Source organism: Amyelois transitella, chromosome 30 (assembly GCF_032362555.1).
Source record: "Amyelois transitella isolate CPQ chromosome 30, ilAmyTran1.1, whole genome shotgun sequence".
Classification (NCBI taxonomy): Eukaryota; Metazoa; Arthropoda; class Insecta; order Lepidoptera; family Pyralidae; genus Amyelois; species Amyelois transitella.
In genome coordinates, this window is record NC_083533.1 from 1,375,048 (window position 1) to 1,397,714 (window position 22,667).

General features: G+C 36.1%; 1 protein-coding gene across 1 annotated transcript in view; it reads left to right on the forward strand.

Moving 5' to 3' along the window:
• Positions 1-852: 852 nt before the first annotated feature.
• LOC106142084 (fatty acyl-CoA reductase wat) overlaps positions 853-22,667 on the forward strand; it is a 33,184-nt gene continuing 11,369 nt past the window's right edge. The window contains exons 1-2 of the mRNA XM_013343710.2: positions 853-1,046; positions 18,229-18,418. Coding sequence (XP_013199164.1) covers positions 18,231-18,418 — 188 coding nt within the window. The 5' untranslated portion in view covers positions 853-1,046; positions 18,229-18,230. The remainder of the gene's footprint in view (positions 1,047-18,228; positions 18,419-22,667) is intronic.

Sequence of the window (22,667 nt, forward strand, 5' to 3'; positions counted from 1 at the left end):
TGTCTAAGTGTCTACCCCGCAAGGAATATAGACGTTATTATATGTGTGTATGTAGGGGCGTTACTGATTTGATAAGACATACATATTGATAACGTTTTTATCTCTCACGGGGTAGAAAGAGCCTACAGTCTTGAAAAGGCTGTAAGGCTTCGTTCAGCTGAATGTTTTATGATGGAATTGAGATTCAAATAGTGATAGGTTGATAGTCCATCGTCTAAATAGGAATCCCAAGTTAATTTTATACTAGCGACCTGTCCCGGCTTCGCACGGAAGTACCTACTTTCTTAGAAAAGAGGCAACAAACAAACAATCAATCATTCCAACAAACAGGAATAAAATCTGTCCACAACTTTCCGACTCAAGCGCATACATACAGACAGATAAAGTATTTAGCATACATACATACATATGGTCACGTCTATATCCCTTGCGGGGTAGACAGAGCCAACAGTCCCGAAAAGACTGAATGACCACGTTCAGCTATTTGGCTTAATTATAGAATTGAGATTCAAATAGTGACAGGTTGCTAGCCCATCGCCTAAAAGAAGAAACCCAAGTTTTTTAGCCTATCCCTTAGTCGCCTTTTACGACATCCATGGGAAAGAGATGGAGTGGTCCTATTCTTTTTTGTATTGGTGCCGGGAATCACACGGCACGGCAAAGTATTTAGACTTTATAATATGTAGTGATTAATTGATAAGTCCATATTCAAAATTGACCAAAAAAAAAAAACCCAGGAAAATGTCATTTACGCACAATTCACTTCATCAATCCGAAATCGTATTAAATGCGTCAAAAATAAATAAGGTGTACAGTGATTGCTCCGGTCATTAATGAAAGAGTTCGCGTCATAAGCGGACGGACGGCCAAACGTCATTGTGTATATACATATATATTGCGAAATTGGTCTTGTCTCGTCTGTACCGTATACGGTCAGTCAGTTAAAATCGCTACCTCTGACAGACTAGTTGTGTCATTAGCCTTATTTTTAACAGACGAATAGTGTGAGTGTTCGATTTTTGAATTTTGTGCTGTGAAAGTGACAGGTGAGTTTTTGGATTTAAATTGTTCTTTTTTTTGTAATGTTATTTTTTTTTTAGTTTTTGTGTTTCTTTTTCTTTTTTTTTTTAATGTTTTAGTCTGTACTTTTGAGAAAAAAATATATTTGTGTACCCACATTGAGAGGTGAGTGTCAAAAATAATATACCCATTTTATAAAAATATAGTGTAATTTTGTTTTAATCGAATTCTTGGAAAAAACTGACATATTCCAGATAATGTACATTATAAGGTACAATGTAATATGAATTAAAACCATTAAGAAGTTGAATTGAGATAAAATATTAACCAGTTCATTCAATACAATTACCATATCAATCTCTCGATGTTTTATTATTTCTGTGCTCTAATTTATACTGTTTTCTTACCATACAAAATTGTAAACTAATGTAATTTATGGTACCTACGTGACAATGACTAACTTGCGTCAAAAGGGGATTTTTTCAACATAAATTAATTAAACTTATATAAAAATTATGAGGTAAGTGCTCGTAAAGAGTTCATTTAAGTTATGGGACATTTTTTAAAAGAATTTGAATTCGATCGTAAAACAAAAAATAAGATGTCGAAATTTTTCTAAAGTAATATAATTACGAATGTTTTTCTATATAAAAAAACGTTATAGTTATGCCTGATTTATTTATCTGTTATGATTAATATCATTTTTAAACAGGGTTTTAGATTATATCAGAAATTATAATAACACTACTATAAAATGACCATAAGCAAAATATAAATATATAGGTAGAGATAATAATAAATTAACTCATTTTTAATTATACTTAACTTTCTAAACTAATGTTTTTGCACATGTTATGAAATAAACGAGACTTTCTCTCATAAAAATAAAGACATCGATTCCTGCGGCAAAGATTAACACCGCTTACATAATTCAGAATAAATTATATTAATTAAGGACACTCAACGCAAAATTTTGTACATAATTAAATTATTACTTAAAAAACTTTTCGATTATCATGTTAAGTTACAATACTATACTTAATTATACATTCAGTCAGAAAAGTATCGGGAATGGATTATTTATTTATGGTTCCAAATTCAAATTTTTGTTTTTTTTGTTGTTGTTAGATTGGCACAACTGTTTTCCATTTTGGCGCGGAGTTTGAGTTGCATCTGTTGTTTACATTAAATACAGTGCTATTTTTAGTTATATCATATCTAGTGTGTATTGCTAATTTCATAATGGATAAAAACATCGAACAAAGAGTTTGTCTTAAATTTTGCATTGCCAATGGAATATCGTGTTCGGAGTCACTGAAAATGTTACAGAAGGCTTACGGTGAATCGACTTTATCAAAAACTCGTGCTTATGAGTGGTACAAAGCGTTCAAAAGCGGTCGAGATGTGATGGAAGATTTGCCTCGCTCTGGTAGGCCATCAACGTCTGCAACTGAAGTTAACATCGCAAAAGTGAAGGAAATAGTGACTGAAAATCCTCATTGAACTTTGAGAGAGATAGCCACCGAACTTTCTGTATCTCACGAGTCGATCCGTACCATTTTAACTAATAATTTGGGTATGAAACATGTTGCCGCTCGGCTAGTCCCAAAAGACCTGAATTTTTTTCAAAAACTCAATCGCATGAGAGTCGCTGAGGACATGCTAGAACGAGTCAATTCCGACCCAACATTCATGAAACGCATTGTTACTGGTGACGAGACGTGGGTTTACGAGTTTGACATGCAAACTTGAATGATGAATGATGCAAACTTTGAAAAAACCACGCCAAAGTCGTTCAAAAGTCAAAGTCATGTTGACTGTTTTCTTTGACTATCGCGGTGTTGTGCACTCGGAATTCTTGCCGGAAGGTCAAACGGTAAATAAGGAATATTATTTGAGTGTTATGCGGCGTTTAAGAGAGCAAATGCGACGAAAAAGGCCAGATTTGTGGAAAGAAAATTCTTGGATTTTGCACCATGATAATGCACCTTCGCACAAGGCCATCATTGTGAACGAATTTTTAACCAAACACTCAACAAATACCATCGAGCAACCACCATATTCACCAGATATGGCTCCAGCCGACTTTTTTCTTTTTCCTAAACTCAAATTACCACTTCGTGGCACCCGTTTTCAATCGGTAGAAGACATAAAAGAGAATTCGCGGCGAGAACTGACCTCAATTCCGGAAACAGCGTTTAAAAAATGTTTTGATGATTGGATTATTCGTTGGCGTAAGTGTATCGTTTCTAAAGGAGCATATTTTGAAGGTGATAAAATAAATTTGGATGAATAACAAACAGTTTGTGTATTATTGATCTTTTCCTGCTACTTTCTTGACAGAGTAGTATATCTCAAAACATTAAATTAATAACTAAATTTAAATTACAACTTATTTATTTTGATTTTATCAAAATTGGTTCAGCGAAAGTAACTAAGTTATTTACGCATTTATAAAATGTGCAAACCGAATTCAAAATTTTTAATTCATTATTATGGGACATTTCAGCCATCAATCACTTAATAATTATCACATCTTTTGGTTTCACAACATTGGTTGACGTCAAATGTATTACCTACTTAAAACTAAGTTCACTGCCGTTTCCAAAGCTTCAGTTTAGAAGAATTCGTAACAAACAGCACTGCATCATTTTCATTGAAAACGTCAACTGCACGAATAAACATTTTATACCCACCGGCTTTGAACCCATAACCTCCAGTGAACAAGGCTAGACATAGCACCAAGTATAGGAACGTGATGAGAATGCGATACGCATCTTACTTGCAAAACTGTTCAGATTACAAACGTTTCAACATATATAAGTAAATCAGATTAGGTAATCATGTTGTCATAATATTAATCGATTATTATTTTTGCTTTACGAAAATAATCTAGTTTTTTTTCTCAATTCAATCACGCATTCTCATTCTTCTCGGTATGTTTGTGATTTTGTAATTTTTTTTTTTGTTATCCACACCAATTGTTACTTACTACTTAGCTGTGCCCGCGACTCCGTCCGCGTGGAATAAGGGCATCATTGAAGCTCTCAAGGGTGAATAATTTTCCCCGTTTTTTCACATTTTCCATTATTTCTTCGCTCCTTATAGTTGCAGCGTAATATAATATAGCCTAAAGCCTTCCTCGATAAATGGTCTATTCAACACAAAAATAATTTATCAATTCGAACCAGTAGTTCCTGAGATTAGCGCATTCAAACAAACAAACAAATAATCTCTTCAGATTTATAATATTAATATACCTAGATTTTCTATATACAAACATATAATCACGTCTAAATCCCTTGCTGGGTAGACCTACACCTGTTTTTCGTAATCATAGAATTCATACTCAAATGTTACTAGCCCATCGTCTAAAAGAGGAATCCCAATTTTATAAGCCTATCCCTTAGTCGCCTTTTACTAGATCCATGGGAAATATATGGAGCGGTTCTATTCTCCGAAACCACACGGCTACGTACGATACTATATGAGTAAATTGTCAAAATTGTGTGAAGTCGAGGTTCACGCGAGCGAATTCGCGGTAATATCAAGTTTATGGCAATAAAAGCTGTCGACCTCGCCGTATTCGTCCTTAGAAAGTAGAACTGTTGGAAAATTAACTTAAATAATAATATTTTATTTATATATAATTCGTATAAGTACGTTACACGTGTTTGGTAGATATATGTTCCATTATAATATTATAATTATATACATATATAATTCGTATACGTTCCACGTGTTTGGTAGATATATAACAAATATGTCGTGTGGTTCCCGGCGCCAATGGAAAAAAATAATAGGACTTCATTCATTCCATCTCTTTCCCATGGATGTCGTAAAAGGCGACTAAGGGGTATGCTTTTAAACTTGGGATTGCTCTTTTAGGCGATGGGCTAGCAACCTGTCACTATTTGAATCTCTATTCTACAGCTGAAGCTGTGGTCTTGCAGTCTTTTGCCGACTGTTGGCTCTGTCTAATCCGCAAGGGATATAGACGTGACTTTATATTACGTTTATAATTAGTTCATTCCGTTTCTCATGGATGTAGTAATGGGCGATTAAGGGTACATATATACTGATTTGTTACACTAGACAAATGAGATTATATTATAGGTAGCTTTGGGAAAAACATAGTGTGCACCGGCTGCTTCTCTTCCCTAGCGGAAGGTAACAGTAGATCAAGGGAGAGGCAAATAAACTCTTCTTGTTCTAAGCGATGGGGTAGCAACCTGGTACTTTACTTATTAAAATGTCAACTATCATTGGGCCATACAGCTCAAAGTGGCCTTTCTGTCTCTACGAGAGTGTTAGCTCTGTCTGTCCCGTAAGAGATTAAGAAGAGATTTTATAATGATGATGTCTTTCGTTCATAACGGGGTATACAGAGTCACTGACATAACACTCAAAAACCATGTCTAGCTGGATAGGTTAATGATTGTATCGAGAATCTAATAGTGACAGGTTGTGTTGACAAAAAAAAATATTACATACATATAGTCACGTCTATATCCCTTGCGGGGTAGATAGAGCCAACAGTCTTGAAAAGACAGAAAGGCTACTTTCAGCTGTAGATATGGCTTAATAATGGAATTGAGATTCAAATAGTGACAGGTTGCTACATCATCGCCCACAAGAGGATACCCAAGTTATTAAAAAAAATATTCTTCCGCGGAATCGGCTTCACGGATACGAAATCTTTGGACGGCAATGACCATGGTATATACCTGGCTATTGACACACGTGATGACATCAACACTAATGTACACTAACGCGTGTTAGTATAGTACTAGCTGTGCCCGCGACATCGTCCGCGTGGAATAGTTATTTTGGGTATTATTGAAGCCCTCAAGGTTGAATAATTTTCCCCGTTTCCTCGATAAATGGTCTATTCAACGCAAAAATAATTTTTCAATTCGAACCAGTAGTTCTTTAGATTAGCACGTTCAAACGTATAGATAGATTTGGCGGTCAGTGATAAGAAGATTCGATACGACCGTGTGGTTCCCGGCACTTCATAAAAGCACCACTCTTTTTTCCAATGTATGTCGTAAAATGCGACTAAAATATTGGATAATAAACTTAGGAATCTACTTTTACGCATTGGGCCAACAACCTTTTCAATATTAGAATCTCAATACACACAGTGCTTTCAGTCTTTCCAAGGTTGTTGGCCCTGTCTGCACCGTAAGAGAAATAGACGTGATTATGACGTGTATGTATGTATGTGTATAATCCATGGGAAAGGTCATGATTACGATCGTGTTCGGATTTTGTATTTGTTTATATTTCCGTATTATTACGGTACACTTGTTATAATTATATTTACGTTACTATTTAGAGCTTCGCTTCTTTGAATTTTTAGCACGTTTACGTCATGTGAGGCGGTCACATGTCGAAATCTTGTTTTTTTTCCTTAACAGGTACATTAAACCACACCTCCACACTCTCCTTGTATATCTGCTTAGTCAACCTGCTTTCATTCGTCCTCTCCACATGACCAAACCATCTTAACATACCCTAGGTCGGAGTGGGAAGACCTAGACCAAAGTGGGCGATAACGCCCCCTTGTGGGCGCTGCAGGTCTCAAGGGGGGCGGTAAGAGACCCAGAAAGAAAATGGGGGCGTTGTGATGAGGCATTATATACATATATAGGTCACAATAATTAATAAAACTAATTTGAAGTTATAGTGGTTTTTAAATAGGTGAAAAAATGGGGGTGCTAAAAAAATATTTATTCTCAAAGTGGGCAGTAGACAAAATAAGTTTGGGACTCTCTGATCTAGACGAACGTATCTTGATCAAATTAAGGACGTCCTGGTAAAGGGTCAGGTCAAAAGTACCCGAAACCGCCGAGCTAGCATGAAGAGAGTTATGAATGTGGATGAAGCGAAGCAAGTATGCAGAGATCGTGGCAAGTGGAAAGAGGTAGTCTCTGCCTACCGCTCCGGGAAAGAGGCGTGATTTTATGTATGTATGTAAACTACACCTCTTTCCTGATAGGGTTGGCAGAGACACGTCTTCCCACTTGCTACGTATCGCCATGGTAATCTTGCGGCTTCTTTCGCTTCACACACACAGACATATACATATAGTCACGTCTACATCCCTTGTGGGGTAGATAGAGTCAACAGTCTTGAAAAGACTGAAAGGCCCCGTTCAATTCGGTGGAATTGAGATTCAAACAGTGACAGGGTGCTAGCCTGTCGCCTAAAAGAAGCATCCCAAGTTTATAAGCCTATCCCTTAGTCGCCTTTTACAACATCCGTGGGAAAAAGATGGAGTGGTCATATTCTTTTTTCTATTTGTGCCGGGAACCACACGGCATTTGTTTCTAACTAGATTTTATCTCTGTTTTTCACTTCCGTAGAGAAGGAATTCTTAGAAAAAACAAAAAAAAAGGAAACCTATATTACTCTCCATATTCTGTATGGATGACCTGTTCATTAGGATTATACATAATGCAAGTAAATTTGACATTATTTAATCACTAAATGTGCAATGTGCATTCTACTGAACACGCAAAATCTGCAAAATAAACAAACAAAAGCACGTATGATTCAAAATCAAAATGGCGACTTTGTATTTTTTACAATGTTAGGCTTTTTTTTTTTTTTTTTTTTTTTTTTTTTTTTTTATTTATTACACAAAACAGATTACAACTATATCTAAACAAATTATATAAAACAAAACTTATAATCTAGGTTGTATTCCAAAAAATGTGTTTTTATAAAAGCTAAAAGAAGAGTTAACTTAAACTATGTCTAAAATAATATAAAATAAAAATAAAAGAATGAGTATACTAAACAATAATAGGAGGAGACCAATGTTCCACACGACAGGGATTAAACTGTCGTCTTGTGGTATAAAATATTTTTGATTGTGTTACTATACAAAGCCAATTTAGGTAGAAAAACGTCAAAGGTCTGGTTGCCTTTGGCGATTTCATTGCATTGACGAGCCATCCTAACCAGGGGATTGTAAAATGAGGTATTATTGCGATACACTTGTAGAACAAAAAGTCCTATTTGATTAGCTCTACGAGCACTAAATCTCGTATTAAATGATAATTCAGCCAGCAAGTTAGGGACGTCTAATAAGGAGTGAATTATTTTATAAAAATAAACGAAATCAAAATATTTTCGACGTGTATCTAATTTCTGTACATTAAATTTAATGAGACGAGCTTCATAATTCGGCTTTATTCTTTACTAGAGGCCGCCCGCGACTTCGACCGCATGGAAACCTTATCAATCCCGCGGGAACTTCGGGATAAATATGTTATTCTGGGTCTTCAGCTACCTACAGGTTCAGTAGTTTTTGCGTGAAAGAGTAACAAACATACATACTGATATTCTGACATACTCAAAAACTTTCGCATTTATAATAGGTATTAGTAGGATAGTTGTGCCCGCAACTTCGTCCGCGTGGAACAGTTATTTTGGGCATCATTGAAGCCTTCAAGGATGAATAATTTTTCCGTTTTTTTTTTTTCACATTTTCCATTATTTCTTCGCTCCTAATAGTTGCAACGTGATGTTTTATAGCCTAAAGCCTTCCTCGATAAATGGTCTATTTAACGCAAAAATAATTTTTCAATTCCAACCAGTAGTTCATGAGATTAGCGGGTTCAAACAAACAAACAAACCCTTTAGCTTTATAATATTAGTGTAGATGTTAAGAAAACCCTTAGCAGTATATGCTTCATCCGTTGGTCCTAGTTACATCCTAACGTCTCAAGTCTTCACACAGCGGCGACATCACTAATATCAATCATAGAGAATAAATTGACGCGCCCAGCCAATAGCAGCGAAGAATCTAAATCGCGCAAACAAAGATTTCACGGATACATACATACATACATTTGGTCAGGTCTATATCCCTTGCGGGGTAGACAGAGCCAATAGTCTTGAAAAGACTGAATGGCCACGTTCAGCTATTTGGCTTAATGATAGAATTGAGATTCAAATAGTGACAGGTTGCTAGCCCATCGCCTAAAAAGAATCCCAAGTTTGTAAGCCTATTCCTTAGTCGCATTTTATGACATCCATGGGAAAGAGATGGAGTGGTCCTATTCACGGATTGGAGCATAAATACCTACAACCTCCCACACAACATCCGTCTGTCGCGCGGTTCCCCAGGCGTCACACCAGCCTGGCGGAAGATCTTCCCTTTGGTGGCGGTCGAGCTGGTATCATCCAACTTCGTAAGAAGCTGACTCCTGTCTGTCCTCCGCAACCTTTACAGGAGATCCTAGGATCATGGTTAGGTACATCACATTGCCTGTTTGGGCACTATTTTTGTAGCCTACATACATACTTGACGGCCTCTGTGGCGCAGCGGTAGTACGCTTGTCTGTGACACCAGAGGTCCTGGGTTCGAATCCCGGCCAGGGCATGATGAGAAATTAACTTTTTCTGATTGGCCTGGGTCTTGGATGTTTATCTATATAAGTATTTATTATAAAAATATAGTATCGTTGAGTTAGTATCTCGTTACACAAGTCTCGAACTTACTTCGAGGCTAACTCAATCTGTGTAATTTGTCCCGTATATATTTATATTTATACTGTATCATCACGTCTATAGCCCTTGCGGGGTAGACAGAGCCAATAATCTTGAAAAGAATGATAGGTCATGTTCAGCTGTTTGGCTAAATGATAGCAATTGAGATTCAAATAGCGACAGGTTGCTAGCCTATCGCCTAGAAGAGGAATCACAAGTTCATAAGCATAGGCTTAGTAGTAAGGGATAGCCCTTAGTCGCGTTTTAAACATAGTTATTATAGTGATTAAATCAAAATAGACAATAAACGCTATAATCTTTTAAAGTTATAGGTCAAGACTCGTAACTTGTCATATAAAATATTTAATGTTCATATGTTTATGTACATTGTTGTACCTATATATACATACAAACTAATACGTCTGTTTAAAAAAATTATATTAATTAGATATACCTGGGACTTAACTTGGTTCTGTTGGTGACGGGAACCACACGGCAATAAATGAAAAGTTTGATATTTACGCGGACAGAGCCTTCAGCGGTTTCAAATTAAATAAATTAAAAAAAGTACCTACTTATACAAAAAAAAAAAACAGTTTCATTGAGAACCTCATTCTTTTCTCAAGCCGGTTCATAAAACCTTTTTTTTCTCTTGAAACGTGACCAAATCACAATAAAATTAAACACTTGGAGTTACATCGCACGATCGGATTGTGTAATCCAAAAACCTGCTTATAAAAAGTCGTGCCACTAAATTATAGGGTTCCTTAGTCTGACAAAATAGTGAAACGTTAAAAGTAAACGTTATAAACATACTGACAAATAGAAAAAAAATAACAGTGAAAAGAGTTAACTCCAATTAATTCCACCCAAAAGAGTCTTAAATATAAAAAAAAAACTTTGACAAATGATGAGTTGAATTTTTGGACCATACATATAGTCACGTCTTTATTCCTTGCTAGGTAGACAGAGCCAACAGTCTTGAAGAGACTGATAGGCCACGTTTAAATGTTTAGCTTTATGATAGAATTGAGATTCAATTAGTGACAGGTTGCTAGCCCATCGCCTAAAAGAAGAATCTCAAGATATAAGCCTATACCTTAGTCGTCTTTTACAATATCCATGGAAAAGAGATGGAGTGGTCCCATTCTTTTTTAATTTTAGCGCCGGAACCACACGGCAAAGTTTTAGATCAATAATTTATTTTATTTATCATTTAATTATTATTTGAATTAAGTGCACGCGGAAGCTACTAAACAATATTTTCAAGTCACTGGCACTAAGATGTATAACTAAATATAGTAATTTTCCCGCTATTTCTTACCATATGTCCAGTTTTTATTGATAGGTCTACGATAATGACACCAATTTGCACCTCAGCCGTCAATATTGTTAAACAGTTTTACGGCTATGAATCAATGACACTAAGATGACTTTATATTTGTCAACCAGCTGTGCCCGCGACTTCGTCCGCGTCAAATAGTTATTATGGGCATCATTGAAGCCCTCAAGGATAAATATTTTTCACATTTTCCATTATTTCTTTGCACCTTATAGTTGCAGCGTGATGTTATACATAGCTTAAAGCCTTCCTCGATAAATGGTCTATTCGACGCAAAAATAATTTTTCTATTCGAACCAGTAGTTCCTGAGATTAGCGCGTTCAAACAAACAAACAAACTCTTCAGCTTTATAATATTAGTATACATATCATATCGTTATCATTATCATCATATCATAGGCTTATAAACTTAGGATTACTTCATATAGGTGATGGGCTAGCAACCTGTCACTATTAGAATCTCAATTCTATCATTAAGCCAAATAGCTGAACGTGGCCGATCAGTCTTCGAAAGACTGTTAGCTCTGTCTACCCCGCAAGGGATATAGACGTGACCATATGTATAAATGTATGACAAGTCTGGATTCAGGATGAAAGCACCTAGTAGTTAGCTTGCATGAAAAGATTTTTGAATGATATGGATGACGCAGAAGAAGTATGCAGAGATCGTGGCAAGTGGATTGATATAGTGCGTATAAGCACTTGAGGGGCAAGAACCTTCTATTTGAAGGAAAACATAAGGAAATTCGCATGTTATCTAGCTGTTGACATGAGTTAATGAGTCAGTTAGAATTAAGGTAACGTATCTGTCATCGCTTTGAAGAACGTTCTCTTAAAATATTTAGATTTATAATTGAGTAACAAACGCAGGGAGTGGTTGGACACTAGCAACTTGTCACTATTTGAATCTCAATTCCATCACTAAGCCATTGATATATTTATTTATAGATATTAATTGTGCCGTGTGGTGCCTGGTACCATTAAAAAAAAGAATAGGACCACTCCATCTCTTTCCCATGGATGTCGTAAAAGGCGATTAATGGATAGGCTTATAAACATGGGATTCTTTTTTTAGGCGATGGGCTAGCAACCTGTCACTATTTGAATCTCATTTCTATTATTAAGCCACACAGCTGAACGCTGCCAATCAGTCTTGTAAAGACTGTTGGCTCTGTCTTCCCCACAAGGGATATAGACGTGACTATATGTATGCAATGAATGCTATGTATTTTTATGATGCGCGCGCATGAGACGCCGCGCCGCAGATAAACAAGAACATAACAAGAAGGAGTATGTATAACATCTCAAACTTCTTTGAACATATACTATATCAGCCACACAGCTGAAATTTTAAAGACTGTTGGCTCTGTCTACCCCGTAACGGATTATGTATAATGTACACCGCAGCATTTTATACTGAACTAGCTGTGCCCGCGACCCCGTCCGCGTGGAATAGTTATTTTGGGCATCATTCCTCCGCTTTTTTTCACATTTTCCATTATTTCTTTTCTCCTAATAGTTGCAACGTGATGTTATACAGCCTAAAGCATTCCTCGATAAATGGTCTATTCAACACAAAAATAATTTTTCAATTCGAACTAGTAGTTTCTGAGATTGGTGCGTACAAACAAACAAACAAACTCTTCACCTTTATAATATTAGTATAAGTAGATTACGATTTTGATTATACCGTTTTGGGGTCAAAGTGTAAACTATGAAAGCCATTTATAAAATAGCTTCAGTAATTTTACACGCAATTAAATGTAGTATGTAATATTAAATACGTCATAAACATTAATTTTAACCTGATCTTACACCGGTCAAAGGTGATCGTGGGACTACACAAAACTTTGTAACTAATTTCTTGCTAACTTTTGCACGCGGCTTTACTCGTTTTAGAAAAAAAGTAGAAGTGTTCTTGCCACATGTCCCGGGTTCAAAACTCCGTCTCATTCCCATGGATGTCGTAAAAGGATAGGATTATAAACTTGGGATTCTTCTTTTAGGCGATGGGCTAGCAACCTGTCACTATTTGAATCTCAATTCTATGATTAAGCCAAACAGCTGAACGTGGCCTATCAGTCTTTCCAAGGCTGTTGGCTCTGTATACCCCGCATGGGATTAAGACGCGTTTATATGTATGTATGTAAAAAAAATTGATGCTTAAACAAATCCCGTCACTTTCGGTTCCCGCGGAAATTTAGGAAAATTCTCTTTTCAAGGGTACCTGAAGATAACTAAATGAATGAAGCTAATAAAATTTTTACACCTGTCGGTCAATTTATTTATTTATTTAAAACTTTATTGCACAAAAATATGTAACATACATACTTAAAATCACGCCTCTTTCCCGGAGGGGTAGGCAGAGACTACCTCTTTCCACTTGCCACGATCTCTGCATACTTCCTTCGCTTCAATATGTACAAAGTGCGGATTTAGTGCCGTTTGGCATTCTCTACCAGTCAACCAGCTGACCAAACAGAAGAACTTTAAGTTGGTGGTGCGATAAAGTGCACATGCATACTGACAAAATAAATACATTACAAAAAATGCATAAATACATATAAAATACATAAAATACATTATAAATACATATATCTACATACATAAAATACCAAATTATTTATCAGTTAATTTATTTATCAGTAAGTGTTCTATTTTACGTACTTTTTTCTTTATTCAGATTAACCTTATGTCACTCAGTCAGTCATGTGACAATTTTTTTATTTATATTTAATAATAAATACCTAAAAACAAATAAAACAAAATATACGGAACAGTGGTACCTACCAAGGAAGCTATCGCGCTTCGCCGCGTGGCCTCAATACTTTTCGCGAGTCAAATTTTAAGGTCACATTATGTAACCTTATTATGTGAATCAACAATATGTATGTATATCATTCTTACAGTGCATTAATTTGTTTTCGAATGATTACTTTCACGTCTTCTCTATTACGAGGTAGACAGAGCTTTGTTCTTTACAGGGCAGACATGAAATAGCCACAAGGATTTCTTGTTCTTTTTAGATAATAATTAATATCTACTTATTTTAGACTGGAATTCTAATTAATTGGTTGTGTCATATCATAATTTGTTTTAATTTTAAATTACTTTGACCACATTCTTCTCACTTTTATTTGGTAAAAATAAAATAAAATAATTTAATATTTTACACAAAAAATATCCGATTCGCCTTTGAAAAGTCATTTCAAAATGCCAAGAGTAAAATTTAAAGAAAATAAAAGTACGTGCATTAGTTACATTTAAAAATAAAATATGTGTACCTATCCCAACTTACCAACAAAGTTGAATTTGGCTTTTCAGTTTTTTCAAGACTGCCTCTGTCTACCCCGCAAGGGATCTATATCCCTTGCGGGGTAGACTGTCAGTCACGTCTATACGTGACCATATGAATGGAATTATATTATAAATGTGAAAGTTGGTTCATTTGATTTGGTTAGTTGTCTCTACACGCGTTATCTTATGTATGTTCTTACTAATGTTCTTATTAACGTTCTCTCCAAATATACGACACTTTTTTATTGTTAGATATATTCAACACATTAGTCGACATAAGCCTGCCCGCCGTTCCATATTATTTTATAATTGCGATGCCCAACAGGGTTCATATTGTACCTATTTATAAGCAGAATTGTAATTTAACTGATGTACTTTATGATATGCAATAAATAATTTGAAAATTGAAAAAATTGAAATATCTACTGAACTAATGTTCTTGTTAGGTATTTTGCGTATATATAAAAAGAGTCTCTCCAGTAGTAGTTCCCGAGTTCTCCAACTCAGGAACTACTGGTTCGAATTGAAAAATTATTTTGCGTTGAATAGATCATTTATCGAGGAAGGCTTTAGGCTATATAACGTCACGCCGCAACTATAAGGAGCGAAGAAATAATGGAAAATGTGAAAAAAAAGTAAATTATTCATCCTTGAGGGCTTCAATGATGCCCAAAATAACTATTCCACGCGGACGAAGTCGCGGGCACAGCTAGTAAAAATATATATCTACACTCCAAATAGAAGTATTTTTTGTTACATGATTGATTTCTTTTCCTCAAATGATTATGAACTATTGAAATCGGTTGGTTAACCTTTCAAATATACTAAATATAATATTTTAATGAAAACATGCACGTTTTTATATTCACGTGATAATGATTCACCTAGTTATATAAACATTCAATAAATATTTGGAGATTTTAAGCAAATTTGACAACTGCATATTTAAGAATATATAATTTATTTTATTTTATTCAAGTATATTTTAATGTACATTAAGGAAAAAAAAACACGATTTTAACTTAGACTTAGGAGAAAATTAGTACAAGGGTAGGTACTACTTGTTTCTAGATACATTTCTTTGAATCTTCTTCTCTTCCTCCTTCATACTTGCATAATAATATGAGGGAAGAAATAAATAATCTACGTAGATCTATACTCTATTCAAAAAGTTCGAAACTTGTATAACTGGGAATGTAAATGAACATACATACACATAATCACGTCTATATCCCTTGCGGGGTAGACAGAACAGTCTTGATAAGACTGACAGGTTATGTTTAGCTGTTCGGCTTGATGATAGAATTGAGATTTGAATAGTGACAGGTTGCTAAATATAGAATCGCCAAATAAAGAATCGCAAGTTTGTAAGTCAATTCCTTAGTTGCCTTTTGCGACAACCATGGGAAAGTGATATCCAATCCATCTATTACATCCTGTTCTATTTTCTATTGGAGCCGGGAACCACACGGTAAATTAAGTTCATAAATGTAGGTACATAATATTTCGAATCCGCACTAAGTAAAAGATAATAATTTTGAATGTCAATCTTTTAAAAATAAATACAGTTTTATGACTTTTACAGCTGTCATGGATACAGTAATAAGTGGCTTGTTTTCCTTGCTTGCCAAATTTAAAGCCGGTCAAGGGAACGCAATTTTACATTCTCCTGCGACATTGTTTACCTATAATTCCCGATTTAATGTTAACATATTATATTTGCCGTGTGGTTCCCGGCACCAATATAAAAATGAATAGGAGCACTCCATCTCATTTCCCATGGATGTCGTTAGAGGCGACTAAGGAATAGGCTTATAAACTTGGGATTCTTATTTTAGGTGATGGGCTAGCAACCAGTCACTATTTGAATCTCAATTCTATCATAAAGCTAAACAGCTGAACGTGGCCTATCAGTGTCTTCGGCACTGTTGGCTCTGTCAGACCCGCAGGGGATGTAGACGTGACTATATGAATATGAATGAATGAAGAATGTAGCCTATATGTTTTTCTGGGTATCCTATCCCTTAGTCGCCTTTTACGACGTTAATGGAAAAGAGATGGAGTGGTCCTATTCTTTTATGTATTGGTGCCGGGAACCACACGGCACAAATATGTAGTTGACTAATAGTTGCAATAATTATACATTTTAAAACTAAAACGTAGGAAATGTTGCAAAATATCGACGGCCATTATAATTATATGTGATCGTCCTTCGAACGTTCTCCGTTTGAAAATGTAAGGCATTTATCTTATGTTTACCCACTTGCCACAAAAGAAGGTTCATGCGCCACTTATAAAAAAAATCAGGCGTTTCGCGAATTCTACCCAAACTTTAGTTTTTAACGGGATGAGAACCCCTCATTTTTTTCAGTTTTGTCATTTCTATTAATAATAATAAGTGTTTATGAAAATCCACTCATAATAATAATGTGCCGTGTGGTTCCCGACACGTAGGTATGACCCTGTCACCACACCATCATAGACACGTGACATTCTATAAAGATCACATTCGGACGCCATATTTTCAAGTGTTAAAAAAATATTTGTCGATCTTAAATCTAAGTAGTTTTAAGTGAGTTAATTTGCCAGTCATTCATTTTAACCGTCTTCAAAAGAAAAATGGTTCTCAGTTTGATCTACGTGTGTATTTTTGTCCGCGATTATCACGCGTTTTGCAGAACCGATTTTGATGCGATTTACGTTAAAGTGTTTGTTGCACTTACGAGAAGGCTTTGGAAATTAAACCGTATTTAAAAAAAGAGGGATTGTTTGTAGACGGTTCTCTTTTTACAAAAGTTATCATTTTTCGCATCACATGTAGGTATATTTCTTGTACCGTGTGGTTCCCGGCACCAATACAAAAAAGAATAAGACCACTCCATCTCGTTCCCATGGATGTCGCTAAAGGTGACTAAAGGATTGGCTAAAAAACTTGGGATTCTTGTTTTAGGCGATTTTTGAATCTCAATTCTATCATTTAACCAAACAGCTGAACGTGGCCATTCAGTCTTCAATACTGTTGGCTCTATCTACCCCGCAAGGGATATAGACGTGACCATATATAGGTATGTTTGTGTGTATGTATGTAACATAACAAGCCAATCAATAATTTATACATATAAGTATCATTTGTGGTTAGACATAATGGTAATCATATCTTATTACTGTAACTTTCTCCGTTATAACTAGAAGAAAATCAATGATACTCTAATATTAGATTGCATGATACAACGTAATAATATGAAGAAAGTGAAGGCGGTAATCGCTAACGGGGTAGACAGAGCCTTAGTCACAAGAATGTAAAACCACGATTAGCTAGATGATTGAAGGATTATGTAACATACATATAGTCACGTCTATATCCCTTGCGGAGTAGACAGAGCTAATAGTTTCGGTCAGGCCACGTTCAGCTGTTTGGCTTAATGATAGAATTGAAATTCAAATAGTAATAGGTTGCTAGCCCATCGTCTAAAAAAAGAATCACAGGTTTATAAGCCTATCCCTTAGGCGCTTTTTACGTCATCCATGGGAAAGAGATGGAGTGGTCCTATTGTTTTTTTTTCAATTGATGCCGGCAACCACGTTTTGTTCTTCTACATTCATATCTACTTTCTTCATACATATAATCACGTCTATATCCCTTGCTAGGTAGACAGAGCGTCTTAATAAGACTTACAGGCCACGTTCAGCTGTCTACTTTCTATTCTTTAAAAAATTAAAATATTTAAATCAAATACCCGAAACCGCCGAGCTTGCATGAAGAGAGTTATGAATGTGTATGAAGCGAAGGAAGTATGCAGAGATCGTGGCAAGTGGGAAGAGGTAGTCGTAGTAGTGATTTTATGTATGTATGTATGTAAATATTATAATTATTATATTTTGTGTAGGTATATCTAAATATATTTATTTAGTTTAACCCCACATGAAGTTCTCTGTAAGACCCAATGGCTGACTGGTAGATAATGCTTCCAGCATTAAGTCCGCCAATTGTGCTATACATTTGTATCTTGTGCAATGAAGTTTAAATAAATAAAATAAATAAATCAAATATTTTCTTGTTACAGACATGACGACGGACGTGCAGTTAACCCACCTTACGAAAAAGGAGGGTTCTGACATCACTTTCAAGGACATGGTGGAGGAAACGTCCGTCACGGAAGAATCACAGATCCAGAAGTTCTTCGCTGACTCCACTGTCCTCGTGACGGGGGGTACCGGGTTCCTTGGGAAGTTGCTGGTGGAGAAATTGTTGAGGTGAGTGTGGTTTGTTTATGACGTAACTAGCTGTCCCGGCAAACGTTGTTTTGCCATATAAATACTTAATTTTAAAGAAATTTCTAGTAATAAATATAATAATTAATTACATACATACATACACATGGTCACGTCTATATCCCTTGCGGGGTAGACAGAGCCAACAGACTTGAAAAGACTGAATGGCCACGTTCAGCTATTCGGCTTAATGATAGAATTGAGATTCAAATAGTTACAGGTTTAGTTTGTAAGCCTAACCCTTAGTCGCCTTTTACGACATCCATGGGAAAGAGATGGAGTGGTCCTATTCTTTTTTGTATTGGTGCCGGGAACCACACGGCACTATTAATAATTTATAGCTTTTTATATCGATTCAAAAATGACGAAGTTCCATACAAACTTGCACCCCCTATTTCATTCCCTTGGTATAGAATTTCAGGATAAAAAGTAGCCTATATTCTAATCCAGGTTACTAATTATATCTGTGCCGAATTTTGTTCAGATCCGTTCGGTAGATTTTGCGTGATGCGCGTACAAACATACAGACAGACAGACAAAAAATTCTAAAAAAAATTGTTTTGGCTTCTATTGACCCTAAAAAGACCCCTTATAATTTTTTTTCTTAAATATCTTGTACAGTACAGTATAATGTACAGACAAAGTTCAGTTACAGTTTTATTATATGTATGGATTTGTAGACACATAACATTTGTACGCTTAAGCATAATTGGTTTTTTTAAGTAGTCCGTAGGTACTCCTCCTAAATTATTCATCCTCGAGAGCTTCAATGATGCCTAAATAACTATTCCAGGCGGAAGAAGTTGCGGGCACAATTAGTTATTACGTAAAATGAAACTAAAACTATTTGTCGAGTAAGAGGCGTGATTTTAAATTATGTACCTACACGTTAAGGACGATCTGGTAAAGGGTCAGGTCAAAAGTACCCGAAACCGCCGAGCTTGCATGAAGAGAGTGATGAATGTGGATGAAGCGAAGGAAGTATGCAGAGATCGTGGCAAGTGGAAAGAGGTAGTCTCTGCCTACCCCTCCGGGAAAGAGGCGTGATTTTATGTATGTATGTATGTATGTACCTACACATGTATGTATGTAACAATTCTCAGTCACGCGAAGTCACAGGGAACCACTAGTATACCGTAATGATTACGCCAGTCATTAATATCACCTTGTTTAATTTAAATTAGGCCGTCCACAAACGTAATTAATAAAACAATCGCGTATAACTTACGCACGTTTGAAGGCAGCCTTGGCTTGTGTATAGACGGACATCGATAGGAAATCTTGATACACGCATTATCACGTCTTTATCCCTTATGGGGTGGACAGAGCCAACAGTCTCGAAAAAGATTGTAAGAACTACATTCGGCTGTACGGCTTAAAGATGGATTTGAGATCAAAATAGTGACATCTCTTAGTCGCCTTTTACGACTTCCACGGGAAAGAGATGGAGTGGTCCTATCCTTTCTTTTCTAATGGTGCCGGAAACCACACGGCACATTGTACGATTAAAAAATCTCATCTCCCGTAGAATGACATGCGCGACGCCATTTTACTTCGCGAAAAACTATCTCTGTCCCCCTCTCACGCCATAATAAAAAGCGAAACAGCGATAGTCGGATGGTTGGTCATAAGAAAATAGTCCCGTTTTCCTCAATAAATTCAAGTCACTCAATCAGGCCTTCAATAAGATTATGATAATGAAGAACTACACAATCAAATATATTCCTTAATCCCTTGCAATACTGCTTAATTCTAAAGGATATGGGTACAACCTTAAAAGATTACAATGTTTTATATTCAAAACATGAATCTTTACAATGATAGCTTTGGGTTTAAACTCATTCGTTTGGAAATTGTAAGAGGGGGAAATAGTTAGGTGTAGGTACCTAATTAGAATATTGAAAAAATAAAATAATAGGACCTCTCCATCTCGTTTCCGTGGATGTCGTAAAAGGCGACTACGGGATAGGCTTATAAACTTGTAATTCTTCTTTAATGCGATGGGCTAGCAACCTGTCACTATTTGAATTTCAATTCTATGATTTAGCCAAATAGCTGAACGTAGCCGTTTAGTCTTCAAGACTGTTGGCTGTCTATCCCGCAAGGGATTTAGACGTGATTATATTATACAATACACATATTTGTTGACATTAATTTTTATTTTTGTATAAGTATAATATTCCAACTGATATTATAATATGCGAAAGTAAGTTTATTTGTTTGTTTTTTTCGTTATCTCTTCACGGGTAGAAAACGGGTGACGCAAAAAGGGCACAGGTTCGAATCCCACCCCGGCCATGTACCAATGACTATTTTATAAGTTATGTACATTAGTTTTAATACAACGCGATGCTCTTACGGTGAGGGAAAACATCGTAAGGAAACCTACACATTCAGGCAACTGGATGTGCAACCATGATCCTATACCTGCAAAGGTTGCGGAGGTCAGACGGGAGTCGCTTCGTGTAAAAACCTGACTCACCCAATCCAGGGTCCATGGTCAAAGGCACACCCCGGGCTCCTCTCCAGAGTGGTGAGGATGCAACCGGGACTAAAGCCAGGAGGAAGAATTACTTCTTACTGTCTTATTATTTAAATACGCGACCCTAAAATGGAACAATAAGACTATTAAATGTGTATGTTCATCTGTTACACCTTCGTAGTAGGTATAGGCCTTTGCATAATGACCCATTAATAATATCTTATATTCTTGTAACCTACTTACGTTTGAGCCTTGTGGTTTCTGGCACTAAAGACTCCTTTTTCCCATGGATGTCGTTAAATGCGACTAAAGGCTAATAAACTTAGGATTCTTGTAGGCGATGGGCTAGCAACCTGTCACTATTTGAATCTCAATACGTGGCTTTGTCTTTTCAAGACTGTTGGCTCTGTCTACTCCGCAAGGTATATCATCTTGCCAGTTGCCACGATCTCTGCATACTTCTTCCGCTTCATCCACATTTATAACTCTCTTCATACAAGCTCGGCGGTTTCGGGTACTCTTGACCTGATCCTTCACCAGGACGTCCTTAATTTGATCAAGATACGTTCGTCTAGGTCTTCCCACTCCGACCTTTCCCTCCACACTCTCCTTGTACATTGGCTTAGTCAACCTGCTTTCATTATTCTTCTCCACATGACTAAACCATCGTTTATAATTATATCCCGGCTTTTTCTTTTTTACTTGCGTCTTATATTCCACGGCTTGAGAGGGCTGTAAGTCCTACTAATATTATTGTAAATGCGAAAGTTTGTGAGTATGTCAGGATGTCAGTATGGATGTTTGATACTCTTTCACGCAAAAACTACAGAACCGATTACGATGAAATTTGGTATGTAGGTAGCTGAAGACCCAGAATAACACATAGGCTACTTTTTATCCCGGAGTTCCCGCGGGATTGATCGTATTTCCATGAGGACGAAGACTCTAGTTAATTATAAAGTCGTCTAGGTATCTGTACCGAGAATGTTCGCTCGATTATAAATCATTAGTGTGACGTCCATTTTACAAACGTGACGTGTATAATTTATAACTTTGTACAATATATAGGAATCAGATCGCAGATGTGCAATACTTAGTATGCGATTTGCAAACCAACAATATGATTTGCATAACACTGAGGCGACGTAATTTCCCCGTGTTAAAAAAAAATATCTGAACAATATATTTATAATGCTTTTGATACACAAGTTTATTTATTTACGGTTAAGATGCCGTGTGGTTTTCGGCATCTTTTTCTCTCATGGATGTCGTAATAGGCGACAAAGGGATAGGCTTGTAAACTTAGGATTAGATATTCTTTTAGGCAATGGGCTAACAGTCTTTAAATATTTGAATCTCAATACTACAATTAAGCCAAACAGCTAAACGTGGCCTATCAGTCTTTTCAAGACTATATGTATGTATGGGGTAGACAAAACCAATAGTCTCGAAAAAGTGTTCAGCTATATAGTTTAAAGTATAATAATAAAGACGTATTTATGTGAAATTATGCGATTTTTTCTAATGTACGCCGTTTGGTTCCCGGCATTTTGGATTAGGACATATGTTTCCCATGGATATCGTAAAAGGCGACTCACGGAAAAGCAAATAAACGTGGGGTTCTTCTCTCTCATTCTTCTATGCGAAGAGCTAGCAACCTGTTACCATCTGAATCTCAATTCCGTCATTAAACCATAACAGATTAACGTGGCCTTCCAGTCTTTACCAGTTTATTGGCTCTGTTTACCC